Source organism: Pholis gunnellus (genome assembly GCF_910591455.1).
Source record: "Pholis gunnellus genome assembly, chromosome: 6".
NCBI classification, from domain to species: Eukaryota; Metazoa; Chordata; class Actinopteri; order Perciformes; family Pholidae; genus Pholis; species Pholis gunnellus.
Window position 1 is genome coordinate 19,743,151 of NC_136532.1, and position 19,002 is coordinate 19,762,152.

At 44.9% G+C, this 19,002-nt stretch overlaps 1 protein-coding gene across 1 annotated transcript in view; it reads left to right on the forward strand.

Moving 5' to 3' along the window:
• arvcfb (ARVCF delta catenin family member b) overlaps nucleotides 1–19,002 on the forward strand; it is a 104,200-nt gene that overhangs the window by 21,659 nt on the left and 63,539 nt on the right. The window contains exons 2-3 of the mRNA XM_079160447.1: nucleotides 10,179–10,337; nucleotides 16,383–17,023. Of these exons, the coding sequence (XP_079016573.1) occupies nucleotides 10,179–10,337; nucleotides 16,383–17,023 (800 nt within the window). The remainder of the gene's footprint in view (nucleotides 1–10,178; nucleotides 10,338–16,382; nucleotides 17,024–19,002) is intronic.

The following is a 19,002-nucleotide window of genomic DNA, read 5'->3' on the forward strand; positions in this document are numbered from 1 at the left end:
CATTAAGTGCAGATATGGCGGCTTTGCCTTTCTCACTCGACTTTATTGCTATTATGAGCCTTGTCATGAAAAATGCTCTTTGTTCACACTCAGACCTAGAAGTGTTTCACTTTCAACACTGCGAGAGCAGAGGGAGCTCTGTCGTTGTTTTGCAGGGATGTGGAGGACTTGGTTTCTGTGTACTTTGGTTGACCCCCACATCTCAGATCTGTGGTAGTGTTCCAACAGTCTGGAGCTGTGTTTGTGTAGAGGCCTGCTCCAGTCCTTGTCATTAGCTAACTGGAAACGACTGGCTGGCAGATGGAATTCTTAATCATCAAGTTAATGTTTAACATCCTAATAATGGCCTCTATGGTATTATAAGGTTAAGAATATATTTGGCCAGGAAAACATGGTCTTCTTCTGACGTGAAGGATATGACAGACAATACTACAACGCGTGTACATTATTAATGTGTAGTGGACTGTGGCTATAAGATGACTCGGAGACAAAGATCCACATTGGTGCTTTGTAGCAGCCTTTTAAAACATAGTTGTAACGTGAATTACAGAGAGCAAAAAAAGTTAGACATGATTGTACAACTTTCATCGTTCTTTTTGAACATTTGTTTTGTCCGGCACTCTGAGTTAGATGGCACTGCACTGACCTGATGTATGCTCCTATATCCACACCTATTAACTACTCGCCCACACACACACCCACACATACACACACACTACACTAGGCCTTTTTAGCAGAGCAGGACCGAGCAGATGTAATACCACATTTCTTTTCATCTGACAGAGAGGGAATAATAAATAAAGTAACTGGGCCGGTAGCTCAAGCCTCCTGATGGATTTATCCAGCTGCGCAATGGCTCCTTTATGGGACACATATACATCCAGCGTCACCTTATCTCATGACCCGTTGAAGGTTAGCAGTAAATTGGCAGGGATTTCTCTATTGCCCAGAACTCGCGGCTTGTCCTCCGCCTCTGGCTCTGACGCCACGACATTGCCCGCACAATGAGCCCAATCCTTTACCAGGCGTTTGGCACAAGGCCGTAAAAATATCCCCAGAGGGGGGTCAATCACGCTTGACTGAGTGCATATTTGAAAAGCAGTCGCAGTTATTGTGATGGACTGCGTTACCTCTGCGAGGTGTTATCTATGTGTGCTTTTCAGAGCAGAGTTCTGGCGATGGCGCATGTGCCGTAGGGTTCTGGGGCTCCTTTAGAAGGTTATGGTGGTTTCCTGTCAAGATGAGGAGTAGTTTAATTTGCTGGAAAATGTCCTAACTAGAGAATGCATTCGAGTGAAAGCATTCACGGCTTTCAGCCTTGCCTCTATTACCTCTCTTGGGGTGGTGTAGACAATTATCAGCTTGGAAGTAAATCAGTTTGGAAGTGAATACATAAAAGCACACCTTTTAGCCCAACAAGTTCATAGGGTCTGTTTTGGAGTTCGTGACATAAAACATTTTGAGAACTCTTAACTCGTCTTAAGAAATACGGCACGACTTTTGACATCCTGCCCGCTTCCTGTAGACTTCCCCGACTCACTCCATCACCCCAGTCCCAGAAGAGGACTTTTAGTAGCATTCCTAAAACAGTGAGCGCACCCTGCTAAGACTGTTAGTAGTCCTCCATTATAACTGCCTCAGGCTTTACTGTTTTCTACACAAGAGGGACAAAGACAGCCAGAAATGGGGGGGGGTTCTCTTAAATGGGACACCCTGCGGCTGCACATGCAGACATATTTTGAATAAAGGATTTTTAGGGGGACAATAAGTGTTTTGCACTAGTAGTTAGGCAGGAAGTGAAACATATGTCCCCTTTCCAACTCCCTAAATCTCCAGTAGACCTCACATGAACTGAGCTTCTGGCAAAGTCTGTCTCACAGCCTCCTCCACACACTGCAAGCCCCCCCCCACCCCTCCCCTCCCCTCCAATCACCAGGCCTCTGACAGAGTCAGGCTGACAGTGATCCAGAGGCTGACGGGAGGGGCGCTGCAAACAACCCGCCCTCCAGGAGACTCTGTTACGCCACCAGGACAAACCTACCGCCACCCTGCACTCCGCCCACCACCTGTCCACCGTGGCCAGCTACTGCTGCTCTGCCTCAACAGTGCTGGATTCTTCTTTTTCTCTTATCTCTCTAATGGTCGCACCCACTGTCCAAACAAACAAACCCTGGCCACGAGCGCTGACCCCTCTCCAAGACTCATTGTTTTAGTTTTACTCTACAGGCTCCATGTGGCTCTCCTCCTTTTGTTTTTTATTCATGATCCTCCTCCCCCTTTTCTGTCTCTTTGGCTGCTTACTGAAAATCTGCACTGCTTATTTATCCTCCTGCTGCTGGAGTTGTTGAGTGCTACCACAAATTCCATGTTGAGAGGGACGTTCTGCATGCTTCACTTCTGATGTGACTCCAGGCCTTGAATTGTGAGGAAAACATATGTGGTATGTGACTCCGTGTGTGCAAGTGTGTTTGTATGTACAGTGTGTAATTGATGGCATCTGTAAGGAATTACCAAAGGTTTCAAAACATCTCTCGGCCAATTTAAATGGGAATATCTGCCATTCCAGAGATTAAGATGGTGTCGAATGTTGCCGAGGGTTGAGCTGGGGTTTCCGTCTGTCGCTAGATAGTCGGCTCGCAGAAGGTAAATGTGGTAGCGATGTCCCGCCGGGAGGCAATCTAGCTTTAGCTGGAGGTTTTCCCTTGACTGAGGCCTCTGTCTGTTAGGGTCTGAGCCTGTCAAGCGGTCTGGCTGACTCGAGTTTTGTCTAGGCACTGGTGCAAAGGAACAAAAGGGCGCGCCTGATGGAGGGTGGCGTGGCGGGTTAGTAGGCGGAGGGGTTTCAGGAAAGAGGCAGAAAAAACAGGAGTGGAATGGGGAATGATGGAGGCGTCTGAAACCAGGAGGCCAAGCGTGAAAGAGATGAGAGGGAGAGAAGCCCAGATTTGGCTCAGGATCAGTCGCCAGCGAAGGAGAGATTAAGGTCCCATCATTCCCAGCTGCATCATCAGGACTTTGGCCCTCCCCCCTCCAGTTATTTGTGTGCTAGTTTGTGTGTGCTTTACCCCTTGAGTTGAGTTTAAGGATTTCTAAAGCACGCACATAAAGTAGACTATGTTCACCACCACACACCCCAGCACGAGGTCAGCTGGACTTCCAGTCATTCAGAGAGTTGGGATGTAACTGAGATGAGTCCTGGCTGGCCCCCGTTTTCCTTTTCACCCTGAGAGAGCATGCTGTTTGGGCCATTGCCACGCATTGTCAGCCTCTTTAGTTCCCCTTCCTCTACTTAACTTCCCCTCAGCCTCTGCTTTATCCCTCAAACAAATCTTGCTTTGGCTGGATGTTTGGATCACACGGCTGCAGTTCACAGTTGTTGTTTTTTGTACGGGTCACGCTAGTGAACTGCGTTCTCGAATGCTTCCTCTTTCTTTCTCATTCTCTTTTTCTCATGTGATTCTTCACCGGGCAGTGCTGCCGAGAGGGCAGGTGGTAGCAACAGAAGGGGCTGATGGGAAATTGGACGACCCAAGGTTAGCCAGGCGATCTTTTCTGGAGGATTAATTGTGTAAGAGCCATGTAATGATTGCTGGCATGTCTCTAGAGTGAAATCCTGTTAGTCACTGCACAGGGGTCAGGCTAAGACTGAGCATGTCGTGTATGTGTGTGTGCATCAGGAAGGAAGGTGACTCTGATGACGCCGGTATGCATGACCAGGTGGCGATCTGACAAGTTCTATTGTCTCAGCCTGAAAGTAACCGCAGGCTCCCTCCCACTGTGTTCAGTCTGAGACCCATATCTAAATTCTACTCACCGATGTTGTGAAGGGCTGAGAGGGAAAGTTGTCCTCATGTATTCACTGACAACGGGAACATGTGGTGGTGCTGTTCTTAGGAATCATTTCTTGTTGATGATTGGTTATCAGGCTCTCAATGTCTCTTCTGAGGTCTCCACCAATTTTGAAACGGTGCAGCTAAATTGAAAATAATGTGCATTTTTAGTATCGACCAAATTGCGTATGCAGCACCTTGTGTGTAGTTCCTGATATAAATGATAATATTGCCAGTTTTAGACTATATTTTATTTCAGTCATTAAGTCATGACTTTTACTATGCTAATATGTACAGTGTTAATATTTGGTGTCTAGGCTCTGACCTCATCAATCTCCGCAGTGAAACAACTAACTCGACACAGCAGGGAATAAGGAGTGACGACGATAACTGCCCACGGGGAACTTAGACTCGGGTGGATGCTGGGGCTGCAAAATGCTATATAGCAGTAGTCACGTCAACTGACAGGCATGGCAGGTGCTGGTAGTTTGGTTTCACCGTTTGGTTTGGACAACTTTTCAAAACTTTGGCTCTTTTGGGTAAATTAAGAAAATATTCACCAAGTTACTGTTTTGGTATTGAAACAGAAACTCGGGTGTCTTATATGAGCTAGTGCCCTTACTGTAAACTGGACGAGAGATGGGTGGGTCATGGTCCCCTGCCAGAATCTAATGGAGGTTTTGTGGTTGTATGGTATAACCACTAATACTGTATTCCTCCACGTTGCTGTCTTTAGCACCAATACTATCACTATAACATCAATAAAATGTCTGTGCTACGTTTACTGTACACCTTGGACACCTACTGCAGGAATGACTCATTCTCTTAACTCCAACTGAAGTTTTCTTGCCGTGATTCTGTCCCGGGGGAAGGAAAGCCCCTTATCTGCAAACACTCTCTCCCTTTCCAACATTTTAACTTTATCTCCCCATCCACTGACAACAATGTGCAGCTTATTGAACACAGATGATGAATGGGTGTGGATTGATGGCAGATAGCGGGCCGACGCTAATTGACACCCCTGTATCACTTCATCTCCCGCCTTTGTATTCCTCCTCCTACTTCTTCTTTTCTTCCAGCAGCACAGCAATCCATTACGGTTCAGATTAGTCGCTCTTAAGACGCCACATGTCCCTGCATGATCTATTGTAATGAAATATACTCCGCAGGAGAAAAGCGCAAGGGCTCTTTTCAAGGGTATTGTTTTTTTGGAGGTATTGATCGTGTTGTATGTTGTTGAGTTATGGAAGAGCACGAGTCTCTTCTCATTCTTGGCCGGACGTACTCAATGCTTTCATGTACTTTGATGTAATGTAGCTATAGAATTTTCTTTTCTTAATATAGTACAAGTACACTCCAAGCCTCATCCCTTCAGAGGTTAGCCAGTGTCAGGCCAGGAAGATGAGGTTTCATCATCCACCAACCAAGTTCTCCTCCTACTGCTAGTCAAAGCCAAATACACCAGATTGAAAAAAGTGCAGGTTGTACAAAGCCTCAGGCCTTCTTAAGAGCCAAATCCCTGTCTGTTTGAGACCTCAATCTCTCCTCTACTGCTGACTGAACAGAAGTGATCCAAATGGCAAAGCTCTGCAAGCTCTTTTCTCCTCGTCAGAAGTGGGGTCCAGCTCTTGGCGGGGCTTTTTAGGCTAGGCAAGGAGACAATCCTGTTGCTTTGTTATTTACTTGGGCTCAGGAACCTTAAAATATGTTTCTTTTGTCCGCTTTAACCCGATCCTTAACAGATAGGATTGCCTGGGTTTATAAAAGCTTGTGTTTTGTATTCTTTCCCAGGTGCTCTTAATATGTTTGTATCCTCTTTATCCAGGTTTGACTCTTGCTGACTTTCACATTTTCATGGCAGGCTGTTCAAAATAGCAATAGTTCCAGATGAACAGGTGAGGTGAGACGCTTTGCTCCATGGACGCTCGGTTACTCTTCAGCTGAGGGGCTTCTCCCTTGTTTTCCTGATCCAGCTGATTGGGAATTTTAGCCTGCAACCGTCGGATCATAAGCTCACTTGAACAACCTTGAGGTTACCACTTTTCCACTGGCTTATACAAACCATTTCCACAAGATTCGAATGTGCTGGAACCTCGTCCCCCTCCCTTACCACATTCTCTCTCGTACCCTTCTTCTACTTTATCATTCATCTCTCTGAGGTCAGCCATTAACTCACTGTGCTCCTCTCCTCCCGCTCTCAACTTATGGGTAAGCTTTACTGAATCTACTCGACTCAGAAACAGCCTGTTATTCCCCCAGGACCAGGCAGAAAGGCGTGCTAGCCCACAGCCAGACGGCTTTTAATCATTTATTTAGGGGCTGTAATGTTGAGTTCAACTCCACTCTCTCACTTAGTGCACGCAGAGACGAGAGGAAAGTGAACGAGAGACACTGAATTAAGCTTCGATCAAGAAGCTGGTTTGTCAGTAGGCCTCCAAGGACCTCTCTGTCCACTGTGTGTTTTAAACTAGTGTATGATGGTGATGTTTTTTTTTTTTTTACATGACGCTGTTTTGACAACGTTCCCTCTGAGTTCACCCGATCAAAGAAATGAAACATCATAGGAATGCAGTTAAATTGTCCCGATTTCATTAGCGGAGAGCCAAAGAGGTGGAACGTTCACAGTGATTGTGCTCAATTTGTAAGGAAGAGTTAACATACACAGTTTCTGCCTAATTCTGTACAAAGAATAAAAAGATCAATCATTTAATATGCAAGTTGGCACACATGCACATGGCTTAATTATCTTAATTGAATGCCTTTGACTATTGTCTTTCTTTAACAATATTCCGTTGTTTTTTTTATGGAGTGTTCACAAAGAGACATGACGCTAAGAAGAAATGCTTTTATGTATTTCAAAGGAAGTATGCCCCTCGCATTCTTCAAAGTGAAAAGTAGAAAAATAGTTCAACTTTAAAGGCCGCTAGATTACCTGTCAAATTGCAACAGGCAGCCCAATGAGTATCAAGGGACTCGGCAAGACCTTGGGTCTTCAGTGAGCCTTGGGTTTCTGTGTCTGACCAAAGCTGTATTCTGGTTGGTAAAGGTGCTAAATTCAAAATTCTGTGCTTTTATACCGCTGATAACGTAGCGCCCAGCTACCAGTTTCCCCTGGGCTAATGCTGTTAGCTCTGTCAGTACTGTTGCAGTTGTCTGCACTTTTCATGGCGTTAGCTCCGTTAGCCGCTAGCCACGGGCTCAGCCGTCACCATGTTGAGTCGTGTGGAGACAATGCTTCAATGCTTTTAAATTGATTGCACATTTTTTAATTACAGTAATGCTCTACACCAGTGGTCCCCAAACTACGGCCCGCGGGCCGGATGCGGCCCGCCTCCACATTTGGTCCGGCCCCCTGAACAATACCAGAGACGCGTTATGATTTTTTTTCAATCTGCACAATTAATCGAATTTTAATCAGCCAACCACCAGGGGGCGAACGAGATGAGAGCTGTCATGCGTGCACCCAGTAGAAGTAGAAGAGTAGAAGAAGTACTTGTGCTTAATTTATTTACACGCCGGCATGTTTTGTCTGTCACTACATGGTCGCGCGTTTTCAATTCCCCTGCTCTCTGTATCGCGCACGGCGGTGTTCCGCCCCGATCCGCGCGCACGATGCAACGGTCCCTAGGTCAAACGATATGTTCAGTGATGTGGCCCTCACAGGAAAAAGTTTGGGGACCCCTGCTCTACACACTCAGACTTCAGTTTTCTTACCTGTTGTTTTCATTACCGGGTGCCAAGTCATGAAGGTAATTCACATTTATGATTGAACAGAACAAGGATGTTGATGAGAGGCAACTAATCAGCGCTCACCTTTTCTGAATACCATTAGAAGGCCCTTCCCCAGCCTAGCTGTGCTGTTTAGCCTGAGGTCAGTTGTAAAGAATGTATTTTCCTCAGCACTGCAATGCTTGTGTGTAAATAAATGTGTCTCCTTCTATGCAGCAGAAAGCCTTCCCAGTCATTAACCCCAATAATGGGACTTCAGAACCTTTCTCCGAGGGTAATGACCTAACTCAGCTCGGTTCATGGTGCAAATTGACTCTAAGTTACTGGATAGAGTGGTGCAGGTAAATAGAGAACGTTTTCAGTGTCTTGGTGTTGCTGAAAGAGGTTATGCATACACCCAAATCAAGGGACTAGTTTCTTTCCAGCAGCCAGCCGGAGCACCAACCAATCAGCATCCTGTGAGGTGCGACTGACAGCTACGTTCGTACGACTGTTGATCTAAAGAACAATTGTGGCTAATAAAGAGGTTAGCGGAGATGCTGCGATAGCTTCCATTATATTAGAACTGAAAGCTTTTCTTGATGGAAAAGATGTAGCTGTTCTCGTGACTGGCTTTGGCAAGAGTTTGATTGACGGATGGTTCATCCAATCCCATGCCAAGTATTTTTGAAAGTGCCTGCCCCAACAGTTTCCAATGACGTGTTCTCATTTGGCAGATCACGTTAGGAGGCTGAAGGGTTGTAGGATTAGTCGAAAAGATCCTCAACAGAAAAAAGTGCAAACTTCTGTCTGATCAGCAGAAGGGACTGAAGATCAGTGGGGACTGTGTGGGGCTTTGAAGCCTGAGAGGAGTTGGCCAATCAGTGGGGAACTGTTTACTTGTAAGTTTCTTCCAAGAGGTGAAGAAAACAAGCTGGTCTCCCACCATAAGGCGTCGCTTGTAGTGTTTCAACCAAACACAGTGGCGAACAACACTCAAACTTTTCCTCTTGCTCTCTCCTTGGCCTTCTGTTTCTCCCTCCAGCTTTGTGTAATTGGTCGACAAAAATAGTCTGCTTGGTTCAGTTGTTTTTACTGTTTTTCTACGTGAGGTGAATTTGCAAATGGTTTAAGATATTAGGGGGGGGACGCTGAGGGAGATATTTTTGTGTTTCATAGCTTTGATCTTTTATCTTTGGATTAAGATTAATGGTTGTCAAAGGTTTAATTAAAAAAAAAAGTATTTTGGATATAAATTGGTGGGTGTTTTTTAACTTTGTGAATACAATTAAAATGTCCTTCATGTAACTAAAGGAACAGTGCACACAATACAAATGGCTTGTCAGACAGAAACACATCTTTGAGGTCAGTTAAATCTATCTAGTGCACCTGCTTCATATTTCTCCCCTTTAAAAGAAAAACTCTTTCTACTACACTGTCCTCCAACTCTTCCCCTCTCCTCCCTCTTCATTACTTTTGATTTCCTCTCCCTCTCTTGGCTCTGTGCTGTTTTTGGTTATCAATGATTGCCTCAAATGCTTCCCTTCCCCTCGCCATTACGAGAGCCGTAATGTTGTCCCACTCATGCACAGCAGCGGGCCGTGCCAGGGCGTTGCACTTCCGACCACTGACTTCATATCATCTTCCATCAGCAGGATGTGCAGCAGGAAAGACTATGTTTCTCACACATTCACACAGGGTCAGGCGGGGTGTGAGGGACTCACTTTCATCCTTAGCCCATGGACACTTCTTCTCTAAATCCATGGTCTCCCAATGAAATATGAATCAAAAGCAGTGCTCCAGGCTTTTGCTTGCCTTGAAAGAAGCTTTAACTCAATTTAAAGTCTCAAGAGGTGAGGAGTTGCTACCCTGCATTGCAGTGTTTGGATATAATATCAGGGCTAAATAAATCATGGATTGTCAGGACAAGAAACAAACTCGAACATTATTGTTGTTTTGTATATAAGCATTGTCAAGAGTGTGTGCTTACGGATGTATTGTTTAGAGTGCTGTTTCAAGCTGTTCTGTGGAAACTAGTCTTGTTACTACGTGGGTTTCTTACGGGTGTGGAGAGGTTAGTAGATGAGCTTGCACTATAGTTTATTTGCCAGTCTTTCCATGACCATTTTTTATTTACCTGACCTTATTCCTAGCATAAGTAATACTCTATTTGCTATGTGCAGATATTGATCTAATAAATAATTCTGATAACATTGGCAGCAAAGTTTCAAAAATGTCGTTATTGAACCATATATGGTTTTTTTTGCTTATTTTTGTATCATAAACACATTTCATTCATTGCTGCGTCTCAGTATATTTCTGTGCTGTTATTTTCTAGACATTATTATTTATGTTCGATGTTTCACATTGTGCATCCCCCTAGTTGCTTGAGTGTTGCATTGCAAATTGTGGGTGGCATTATATTTGATACCCTTCATTTGCAATGTTCTTATTTATGCCGGATTCTAATATAATTTGTTGCTGCAGTGGCCCAATTACAGTTCCATCTTGCCGTATGTCTAATGGAAAATAACCTGGATGTTGTGCTGTTTGTCTTGCCATCCAACAACTGAATATAAAAATCTGTTAACTCTTGATGTCTTGTCTCCGCCCCCCCCCCCCCCTCCTCCGTCTGTGCAGGAGCAGAGCCCCAGCAACGCCACATCCCTGGCTATGATGCAGGAGCCACAGGAGGTGGTGGAGGAGACGGTCACCATAGAGGAGGACCCTGGCACCCCCACCTCCCACGTCTCGGTGGTCACCTCTGATGACGGCACCACACGGCGCACAGAAACCAAGGTAAGAAAACAAAGGTGCACTCAGCCGAGTTGCAGTGTATATAATATACGTAGAGGGTGGCACTGATCCTGTAACTGAATGATGAATAAACACTTAATAAAACAGTTCTATGAACATTTGTTGACCAAGTATTTTCCAATTGAAATTCATGTCAGACGCTGTGAAAAGGTAGACTTAGAAGGTTACTGTGACCTGCAGATTAAACTGATGATTCTTCTACGATCTGCTGTACAGAGCTGATAGTCAGCCTGATACCTACTATCACACCTGAGCAGCACAGCAGCACACCTCAGAGCGGTTGTATTGTTGTGGCAAAGAGATCCCATTGTGCTCATAGCTGCAAACCCCCCCCCCCCCCCCCCCAAAGTCCCTTTGATACATTTCAATATTGCTTCAAATTATGGTTATGGATTACCGCTTCCAAAACAGCACAGCACTGTAGCTCCTCTCCCAGACTTCCACCCTGAAGAACTCTAAATCCCATAATCCTACAGCCCAAAGTGGTTTCATCTCCCTCTCACGGCTTCAATTATTTGATTATTGTGTTATTATGAGCCAACTCCCCTGGTGTTCTCCTAGTTGTGTGCTTCTTAAAAGCCCTTTTGTTGATTCGTCCTCTACTGTGTTCTGTTATTTCTTTCTGTAAGGATATCTCATCTAACGTGAAGGTGAGTGGACTTTTATACCAGTATGGCTTTTCCCACCACGCCACCATTTATATGTGTGCCCATACAGGCTACAGCAGCAGTATGCAACACATTCTGCTTCATCACAAGCCAAATAATTCTCCAGTCTATACTCTACAATACTTCTCAGTTCACTGCTTGTTGCTTCCACCTGCTGGGATGAGACCCATTCTCTCTCTGTTTTCTTATTTCTTTTGCATGGTCTTCTGTCGCTCTCTCTCGTTCCTTATTTCTCTCTTTTAAGTTCTGTCTGACAACATCCCTCATTGACATTATAGATGGTACAAAATACCAGTGCTCAGCACCAATAACACATAATACAACCCCATACGTAGTGATGTTGATATGAGATGGAGTGAGAGACAACCCAGGCTAAAACATAGTTTTTCATGCACTGGTCACACTTTTTGTTGGCTATTTTGCTTCCATAACATGTCTTCTAGTGGAAAGAAAACATCCCAAATATACATTTTGGTGTTTATTTTACTGCTTAGTTTTTTTTTGCGTCTGTAGATTTCTTATAAAGTCAAAACAGTTACTATTAGATAAAGCATAGTTTGCATATTTAACATAACATTTCTGAAAATGTTGGAAGTTTTGTGCCGATCAGGGTCATCTATTACTTAACGATTTTGACCTTGTGGTGCTTTGCAAAATGTAATCTCTGAGCTAGAAATATCTCCAGTTGCACTCACAAACACCAAACTTTACAGTTTTGATTTTTTTTTGTCTGTTCACAGTATTTTCTCATTTATTGAGTGATATAAATGGATATCCAAAATTCCGTCTGTAAAAACATTTGACTCTAACTTAACAACAAAATGAAACAAAAATATGAAACTTAAAATAACTTGTAATACACAAATGAATTAATGTAAGTAATCAACTGGGAAAGTTTCATGGCAATATTTGATAGTTCAAACCCTATTTACTTGTAGGCGTCTCCTCTTAATTGGTATCTATAATCTTGCAACTACCCTGAGGACACACTGAATCCCTGTGTCAGGAGTTACTTGTTTTTCCCCCCAGATGTAGCCTTGTGATAGTTTTTATTTTTGAATGATATGAATTACCATTTTCTTGTACATTTGCTCCCCGAAGTAATTTGCTACCACTTTACCCAGTACTGAAAAGTACATTTCAAGTGGCATCAGTAATCTGCAATTGCTCGAACTAGAATGTCCTCCTCTCGGTGTCAGGTTGGGTTTTTGAAGAATTTCAAGTGTGCGCATGTTCATTGTGTTTTGGGAGACAGTCTGCATTTCACTTCCATGTTTAAATTCATCACTCTCTGTGCATGGAGAAGAATTCCCACCAGAATCCACGCCAGACTTCCATTTGAAAAAAACCCCAAACTCTAGTGGGGTTTACAATCGCTTCCTTTTTACATCCACATTTTGAGACATACCTTCAAAATTCAGCTTATATTGCAACATTTTGCTTGGGATTTGGTTGTAAAGGTAGGCAGAGTCAACTGCTGCTGCTGCTGTAGGCTTCCAGTGGAGTGGAGAGCGCCGTGTTGAGCTCCTACTCTGGGGACTGTGAAACTGTAATTAAAAAGCCTGGTCTAATCCCTCATCAGGGAGGGCCCATTCCCCTCCAGCCTGTTTGCTGCGAGGGGATTGGCCACACACACACTCACTCACACCCACATGATTTTATGCATTCGTACGCAGACCTCCTTAGCGATAACACACGCAAGCATGTGCAGTAAAACATCACACTAATCAAGGGCTTTGCTGCTGAGGAAGCGAAGAGGAAGGACGCTCCTTGAAAGAGGCCGCCGCCCTGCCGGGAGGAAGGGATCGGGTGCCCTCTGGAAGTCACTTTGAGGAGAAAAGCAGATTCATGTTCAGGGTGAACTTCTGGAAGCCAACGTCTCCGTGGCGGCAAATGGATCCAGACCCAGCCGAGAGTTTACCCAAAGAAACCCCTCCCCTCGTCTTCCTCCCTTTCCTTCCGTATTGTCGTCCTCTCTGCATTTCCTCTCTCGAGCTTACTTTCATGTGTTGTTTTTCACCCTCTCTCCTTTTCTATCCCTCCCGTTTTCTCCTAGCAACTCACAGTTTTATTTATGTGTTTATCTGTTCTTTTGAACCAAAGTCTTGCCATACCGTGTAATGCTAACACATTCCTTTCCCTTGATGGTTATCCCCCCATCTCACTGCTGGAAGATGAAACATGGAAGCTTCTCCCATCTTCCTGATTTGCAGGCAAAAAAGTTTTTTTCTGGTGGTAAACCTGTCTCTAGCCGTTTAAATGTCAGCAATATTACTAGTTAGAATACTGAGAAAGATGCAAACAAGTTGGCACTAAGATGGAGATACTGCATTTGAAGTATTTGTCAGCGAAATGAGGCTAGACCCAGCGGACAAATCCAGTTAATGTAGGGTTTAATATGTTTTTAAATTGGAGAACAACCACAAACGGCCTTTCAATAGCAGATTAACCACTGGTTCTATTTGCATTTCCAATCAAAGTGAATTGGCCAAGTCCCTAAATGAGTCTGAGCTCAATAACATCCACGTCCGTCCTCCATTCCCAGCATGCTTTACTGCTGTCTTCCTGCTGGCACACCAGCCACGTTGGAGGAAGAGCCCAGTTGGGCCAGTGAAATCATCTTTCCTCCTTTCCTCTGGATATGAGCTCATGAGACTTGAGACAGACCACACAAACAAATAAAATCACTTTCACTGCTCTGCACACACTGGGGAGTCCGCTGTGAGTAGGTAGGAGTTAGTTGATCAGGTACAGCTGTTGTGATAAATGAGGTGCCACTGTTGAATAGAGCAGAATAAAGAACAGACACGTTTTCTACTCTCCTCCCTCAGATTGCATCCAGCTGCTGTACATGTACCTTAAAAGTCTGTGGCACTGTGGCATTTTTGAGCCATGTGCAATACAGAGCTCAAACAACCGATAATCAAATCTAATGCGGTTTACTGATCGCTTCTAGCATTGCAGCGAAACTAACTATTTCTACTTCGGCTGTCCTCGCAAAATGCTCCTTTAGGTGAGCTGAAAAATTAATCACGGACGTCACTTAAATATCTGAGTTACCACCTCATCCTCTCCCAGTATCCCCCGGGCCACCCCGTCAATTTAAACTCTCAATAAAGTGAACGTCGCAGAGGTTGTGAAACTTCTTACAGAACTGTAAAGTGGACACACTGGCTGCCTTTCCCTCCATTTTTATTAGTTTGGTAAACAGTTAAGTCCTTAGTCTAACTGCATGTGGTTGTTTCAAACACTTTTCAGTACGGCATTGCCTTTCTATGCCCGCACACGTACAAATCTGTAGTATTTCTACATGTGCACATGCTCACAAATACTCGCACTCTCCACCATTTTAGCAAGTCTCTTTTAGCCCTGTTTACCCCACTCCAGCATATTTCAAACGCCCCTTTTGAAATGCAGGTCCCTCGCCTCCCCTCACTTCCCCATAACGCCTTGTGAACTTGAGCGCACATCAAAGAGTGTTAGAAAACTGTGTGATGGCTCCCTTTGCAGCACTTGCAAATCGCCTAAAAAGCTGTGTTGGTACAAGGCTGCTGGGCATGTCAAGGCTGGGAAGCGGTAGCATTCACCGTGCTCTCCTCTCAGCTCTGACAGACTAGGACAGAATAAAATATGTTGATAAATAACTTGTTATAAAATGACCAGATCTGTAGAAAAGCATTCTGACATTATGCTCTGACGAAAAGGCTTAGATTTGTATCTGAAGCTATGTCTTTCAGGAAAATCACTAAAGCTTACCAAAAAGTTTCATAATGTTATTTAATAAATTATATATATTAGGCCTACGTAATCGCTTCATGCATGGAATGACATTCAGCCCCTGCAGTCCCCTTGTGGCCCAGAGTTAGCATTAGGACGGCTACAGACACCAGAACAGCCAGTTTGGGTTCTTAACGCTGTGAATCAAGGGGATGAAAGCGAGCTTGTTATTCTAAGGTCATACATGTGCTGTAGCTAATGTGAATCAAGCAAATGAGCTCTTTATTTGTAACTAGCGCAAAGCCGAGGCAGAATGGCATCAGAAACAAACCTAAATGACTCAGTAATTACTCTGAACATGGAAATGAACCTTGGCGTTCCTGAAATAGGCTTTGTTATGCAGCGCACAATTGGGGTGTAGGCCACTGAAGATTTCGACTTGTTTGAAGCAAGTTAATGAGGACGCCGTGTAACAGCAGATATGCCGTTTGGGCTTTTGCACCTCTGTAGCGAGGGTTAATGCTCCATTGTGGTTCCTTGATATTGTTACATGCCTGTGCGCGCTCCTGATTAAAATCTAAATCATAGCATTGATGGGAAAATAAAGAAAGCAAAATACAATTAAGAGGGCTGGTGTCGAAAATGAAACCCATCAGATTTCTTTTCTTCATTTCCCAGAGAAAACCTGAACGGCAGTCTTGCGCACGTCAAGTGGGAACGAACTGCGACACCTTGTCAGGCACGAATTGCATCAGACCTGCACCCCTGCGGATGACGATTAATTTTCATCAACCTCATTAATTTTGAAGATGAATTTATAGCCGTGGACAAAATAGCCAATTATCGTCCACAGCAGAATTCACTGGGCAGCAAATTGGTTTCTGTATGGGCGGAGAGCCCAGGGAGTGGAGTAGCTGTCTGTAATTCTCCAGTCAGACAGCCTCAGAGACAGCAGAGGAAGTCTGAGTTATTTATCTATAGGATGAAGTGAGCGATAGATGCAGGCAGGTCTGGTTGTCATAGAGTGCGATGCTCCCCTGTTCCCTTGGGGACGCAAAGGATTCAAGGTCCAGTAGAGCTGTAGCACTTCAAGATGACTCTGTTACAGCACAATCCAGGAGACTCGGTGCACTGAGACAGACACTGTGTATGTTCCATATTTTGGGTTACTACTGATTTTTTTTTTCACTTCATAATTCAAGGCAACACAAATTGATGACAAGGGCCTAACAACTTTCAATTTGATGAACAGAAAATTAGTCCCAAAAAACTATCCGCTTCACAAACCCATTATTTTATGAAACATCACTTTATGACATTTTAATGCAGCACAATGAACCATTTAGTCACACCAATTCCAAAGTTTGATTGAATTAACACACACTGAGTTTTCCTCTGGATTAGGTTTGAAATGCATGTTTTAATGTTTACAACAATAATAAAAAAATTTGCATTTATTTTCCATTTATCAAGTTTATTTGTCTGCCTCTTTCTAACACAGTGTCCTAATTGAACAGCTGGAGAGGCCAGTCTTTGTTTAGTGGAGAGCACGGTTTGCTGCATACCTGCAGCCTGAATTTAATATCACTCTGTCACGCTGATGCCACTCTGTCTGACGGGTGTGTCTGTTCCCCTCTAACAGGTGACTAAGATGGTGAAGACGGTGACCACGCGGACGGTGCGTCAGGTGCCCCTGGGGCCCGACGGCCTGCCCCTGCCTGAAGGCTCGTCCCCACTGGGCAGCTACACCGACTCCATCGACCGGCGCTACATGAAGAATGGAGGGGACCGCTTCATCACCCCTCAAGCCACCTCCACCCTGACGCGCTCCTACAACAACTCCTACAACGATTCATATGGAGAGACGCCCGAGAGCCAGTACGTCCGCCACTACGGCCTGCACGATGGCTACGCCGATTTGACTGACAACTACGGCAGCCTGTCACGGGGCGTCAACTTCCGGCCGCCGCGCTACCCTTACCTGCCCAACAGCTACCGGCCGGAGAACAGCTACACGCTGCCTATTCGCAAGGACGACTACGGCCATGTGGCCCAGCCCCAGGTGCCCATGGGTAGCAGCACTGTGGATCTGAACCGCTCGCAGCCAGAGCGCTTCCAGGCCGAGCCATATGGCCTGGAGGATGATCGCCGCAGCTTGGGCCCTGAAGAGGAGGAGCCATACGAGCTGGAGCCCGACTATTCCACCGCCAACCGCCGCACCCTGCAGGGGGCCAACCGGGGTCGCACCCACCGGGAGCCCCTTCGTGATATGCCCCGAGTCAGGTGAGGATAAATGCAAAACAACTTGAGAGAGCAAAGGTTTGCTTTTAAACAGGAAACAGATATTACACAGATGAATCTGTATAAAAGCTATTTTTATACACCAGTATAAAGTTATACTTAAAAGCCTGACAGATTGTGTCGAAGGATTCAGCCTACTGGCAGGAGATAATGTTTTTCTGAAGATGTGCAAGTTCACACAGTGTACATGTTATACTTTCTAAGTTGGACAGTGAGTTCTTATGCACAAGCGCAGGCGTTGCCTTGATATGAGAGGAGATCATCTTGTTAAGATTAGAGAGAATAAGGAATGCTTGTCTTGCTCTCGCCATGAAATAGACTACGCTACACCGAGCGCAAGTAAACAGATGTCTCTTCTCCTTGAGCATCTTGCTTGAGAAAGGAAGCGAGGAAAAAGCAGTCTTTGATTGCCATTTTCCTATAAAAGGATAGTGAACAAGTGTTTGTGTCAGAGGTAAAGAGGCGAATGATTTGAGACGTGAGCAGGGAAGGAAGGGAGGGGATGGAAGGAGAGTGGGAGAGGATGGGAAGCTTTTGTCAGTCATCTCTCAAAGCCCTGTTTTGTGCAACCTTTGTTGAGATGAGTACAACCCCTGGCTCCAGCCGACAGGAAAGAAAAGCATGTTCGCCTCCAACAATAATTGTCTCTTAATAGTTTCCAATCATTTCACTGCTGCCCAAAGGGAGGCCTGGAAAAAATGTCCACCCTGAAGTAAATTGAAGCAGAGATTTGTAGTTGATAAGTGCATTTGAAAGCAGAAGGATGTTTTTAAAGGTGCAAAATCCGAGATTGGGAGCATCTCGACTGCCTCTCAGTGGCACAACATGTCGAGTGCTGACAGAGCTAACAGTGTTTACCGGAGGGGGAACCGGAGGGTGGGTACTACGCTTCTGCAGCAACGCTGTCGGTTGGGACGACGTTATGAGCTGTAACTGCTGTACAGCTTACAGGTGGGGCATGCTCACATTTACTCACGTGCAATAAAAGCATGCATGGCCGGCCCGGCAATGTCAACAAAATAAGGAGAAGCTCGAACAACAACACACAGAATGTTAAACATAGCTCCTTTTAAGTTGTCGGTGCGTTTCTGTCAATCTCGGTGCAAAACGTGTTGGCCTGAAGCCAAATGTAAAGGAATAGAACAGAGGGGGTCTAGAGGCAGGAATGAGCAAGACAGGAAATATTGTATATCTGTGTGTGTGTGTGTGTGTGTGTGTGTGCTTTTTGTCACGGTCAAAGGTGACAGTCTAGCCTGGCCTTGCGGCTTCATGACAGCGTGTAGGTTTAGCTTTTTGACCCTTCTTAATTCAGGTTATGTACACAGTCATGCGTTCACAGTAAACTGGGTTTAAAGGCCCCTGGATTGAGGTGCATGTGGAGAAATGCAGATGCCTAATCTGATTCTGTCTCTACACTATTTTGACTTGGCTCTGACACTTACACACACACACACACACACAGTATATTTCTCTCTCTCACACACACTCTCTCTCTCTCTCTCTCTCACTCACTCACTCACTCACTCACACACACACACACACTCTCCCTCTCTCACTCACACACACACACACACTCTCCCTCTCTCACACGCACACACACACACACACACAGTATATTTCTCTCACACACACACACACTCTCTCTCACTCTCACTCTCACACACACACACACAGTATATTTCTCTCTCTCTCTCACACTCACACACACACACACTCTCTCTCTCTCTCACACTCACGCACATTTTCTGGAAAATGAGTCACTCCCCCATCCGCCTAGTGAGAGGCGCTTGCTGTGACAGGCAATTTGTAGCCTGCTTCACATGTGTCACAACACAGCCCTAACAGCCACATACACCCCTTCACACACACACACACACATAGACATGCACACACTGACAGCCGCTAACATGAACACAAACACATTATGTTTGAAGCCACTCTAGACTAGCTGCTCAGCTGCC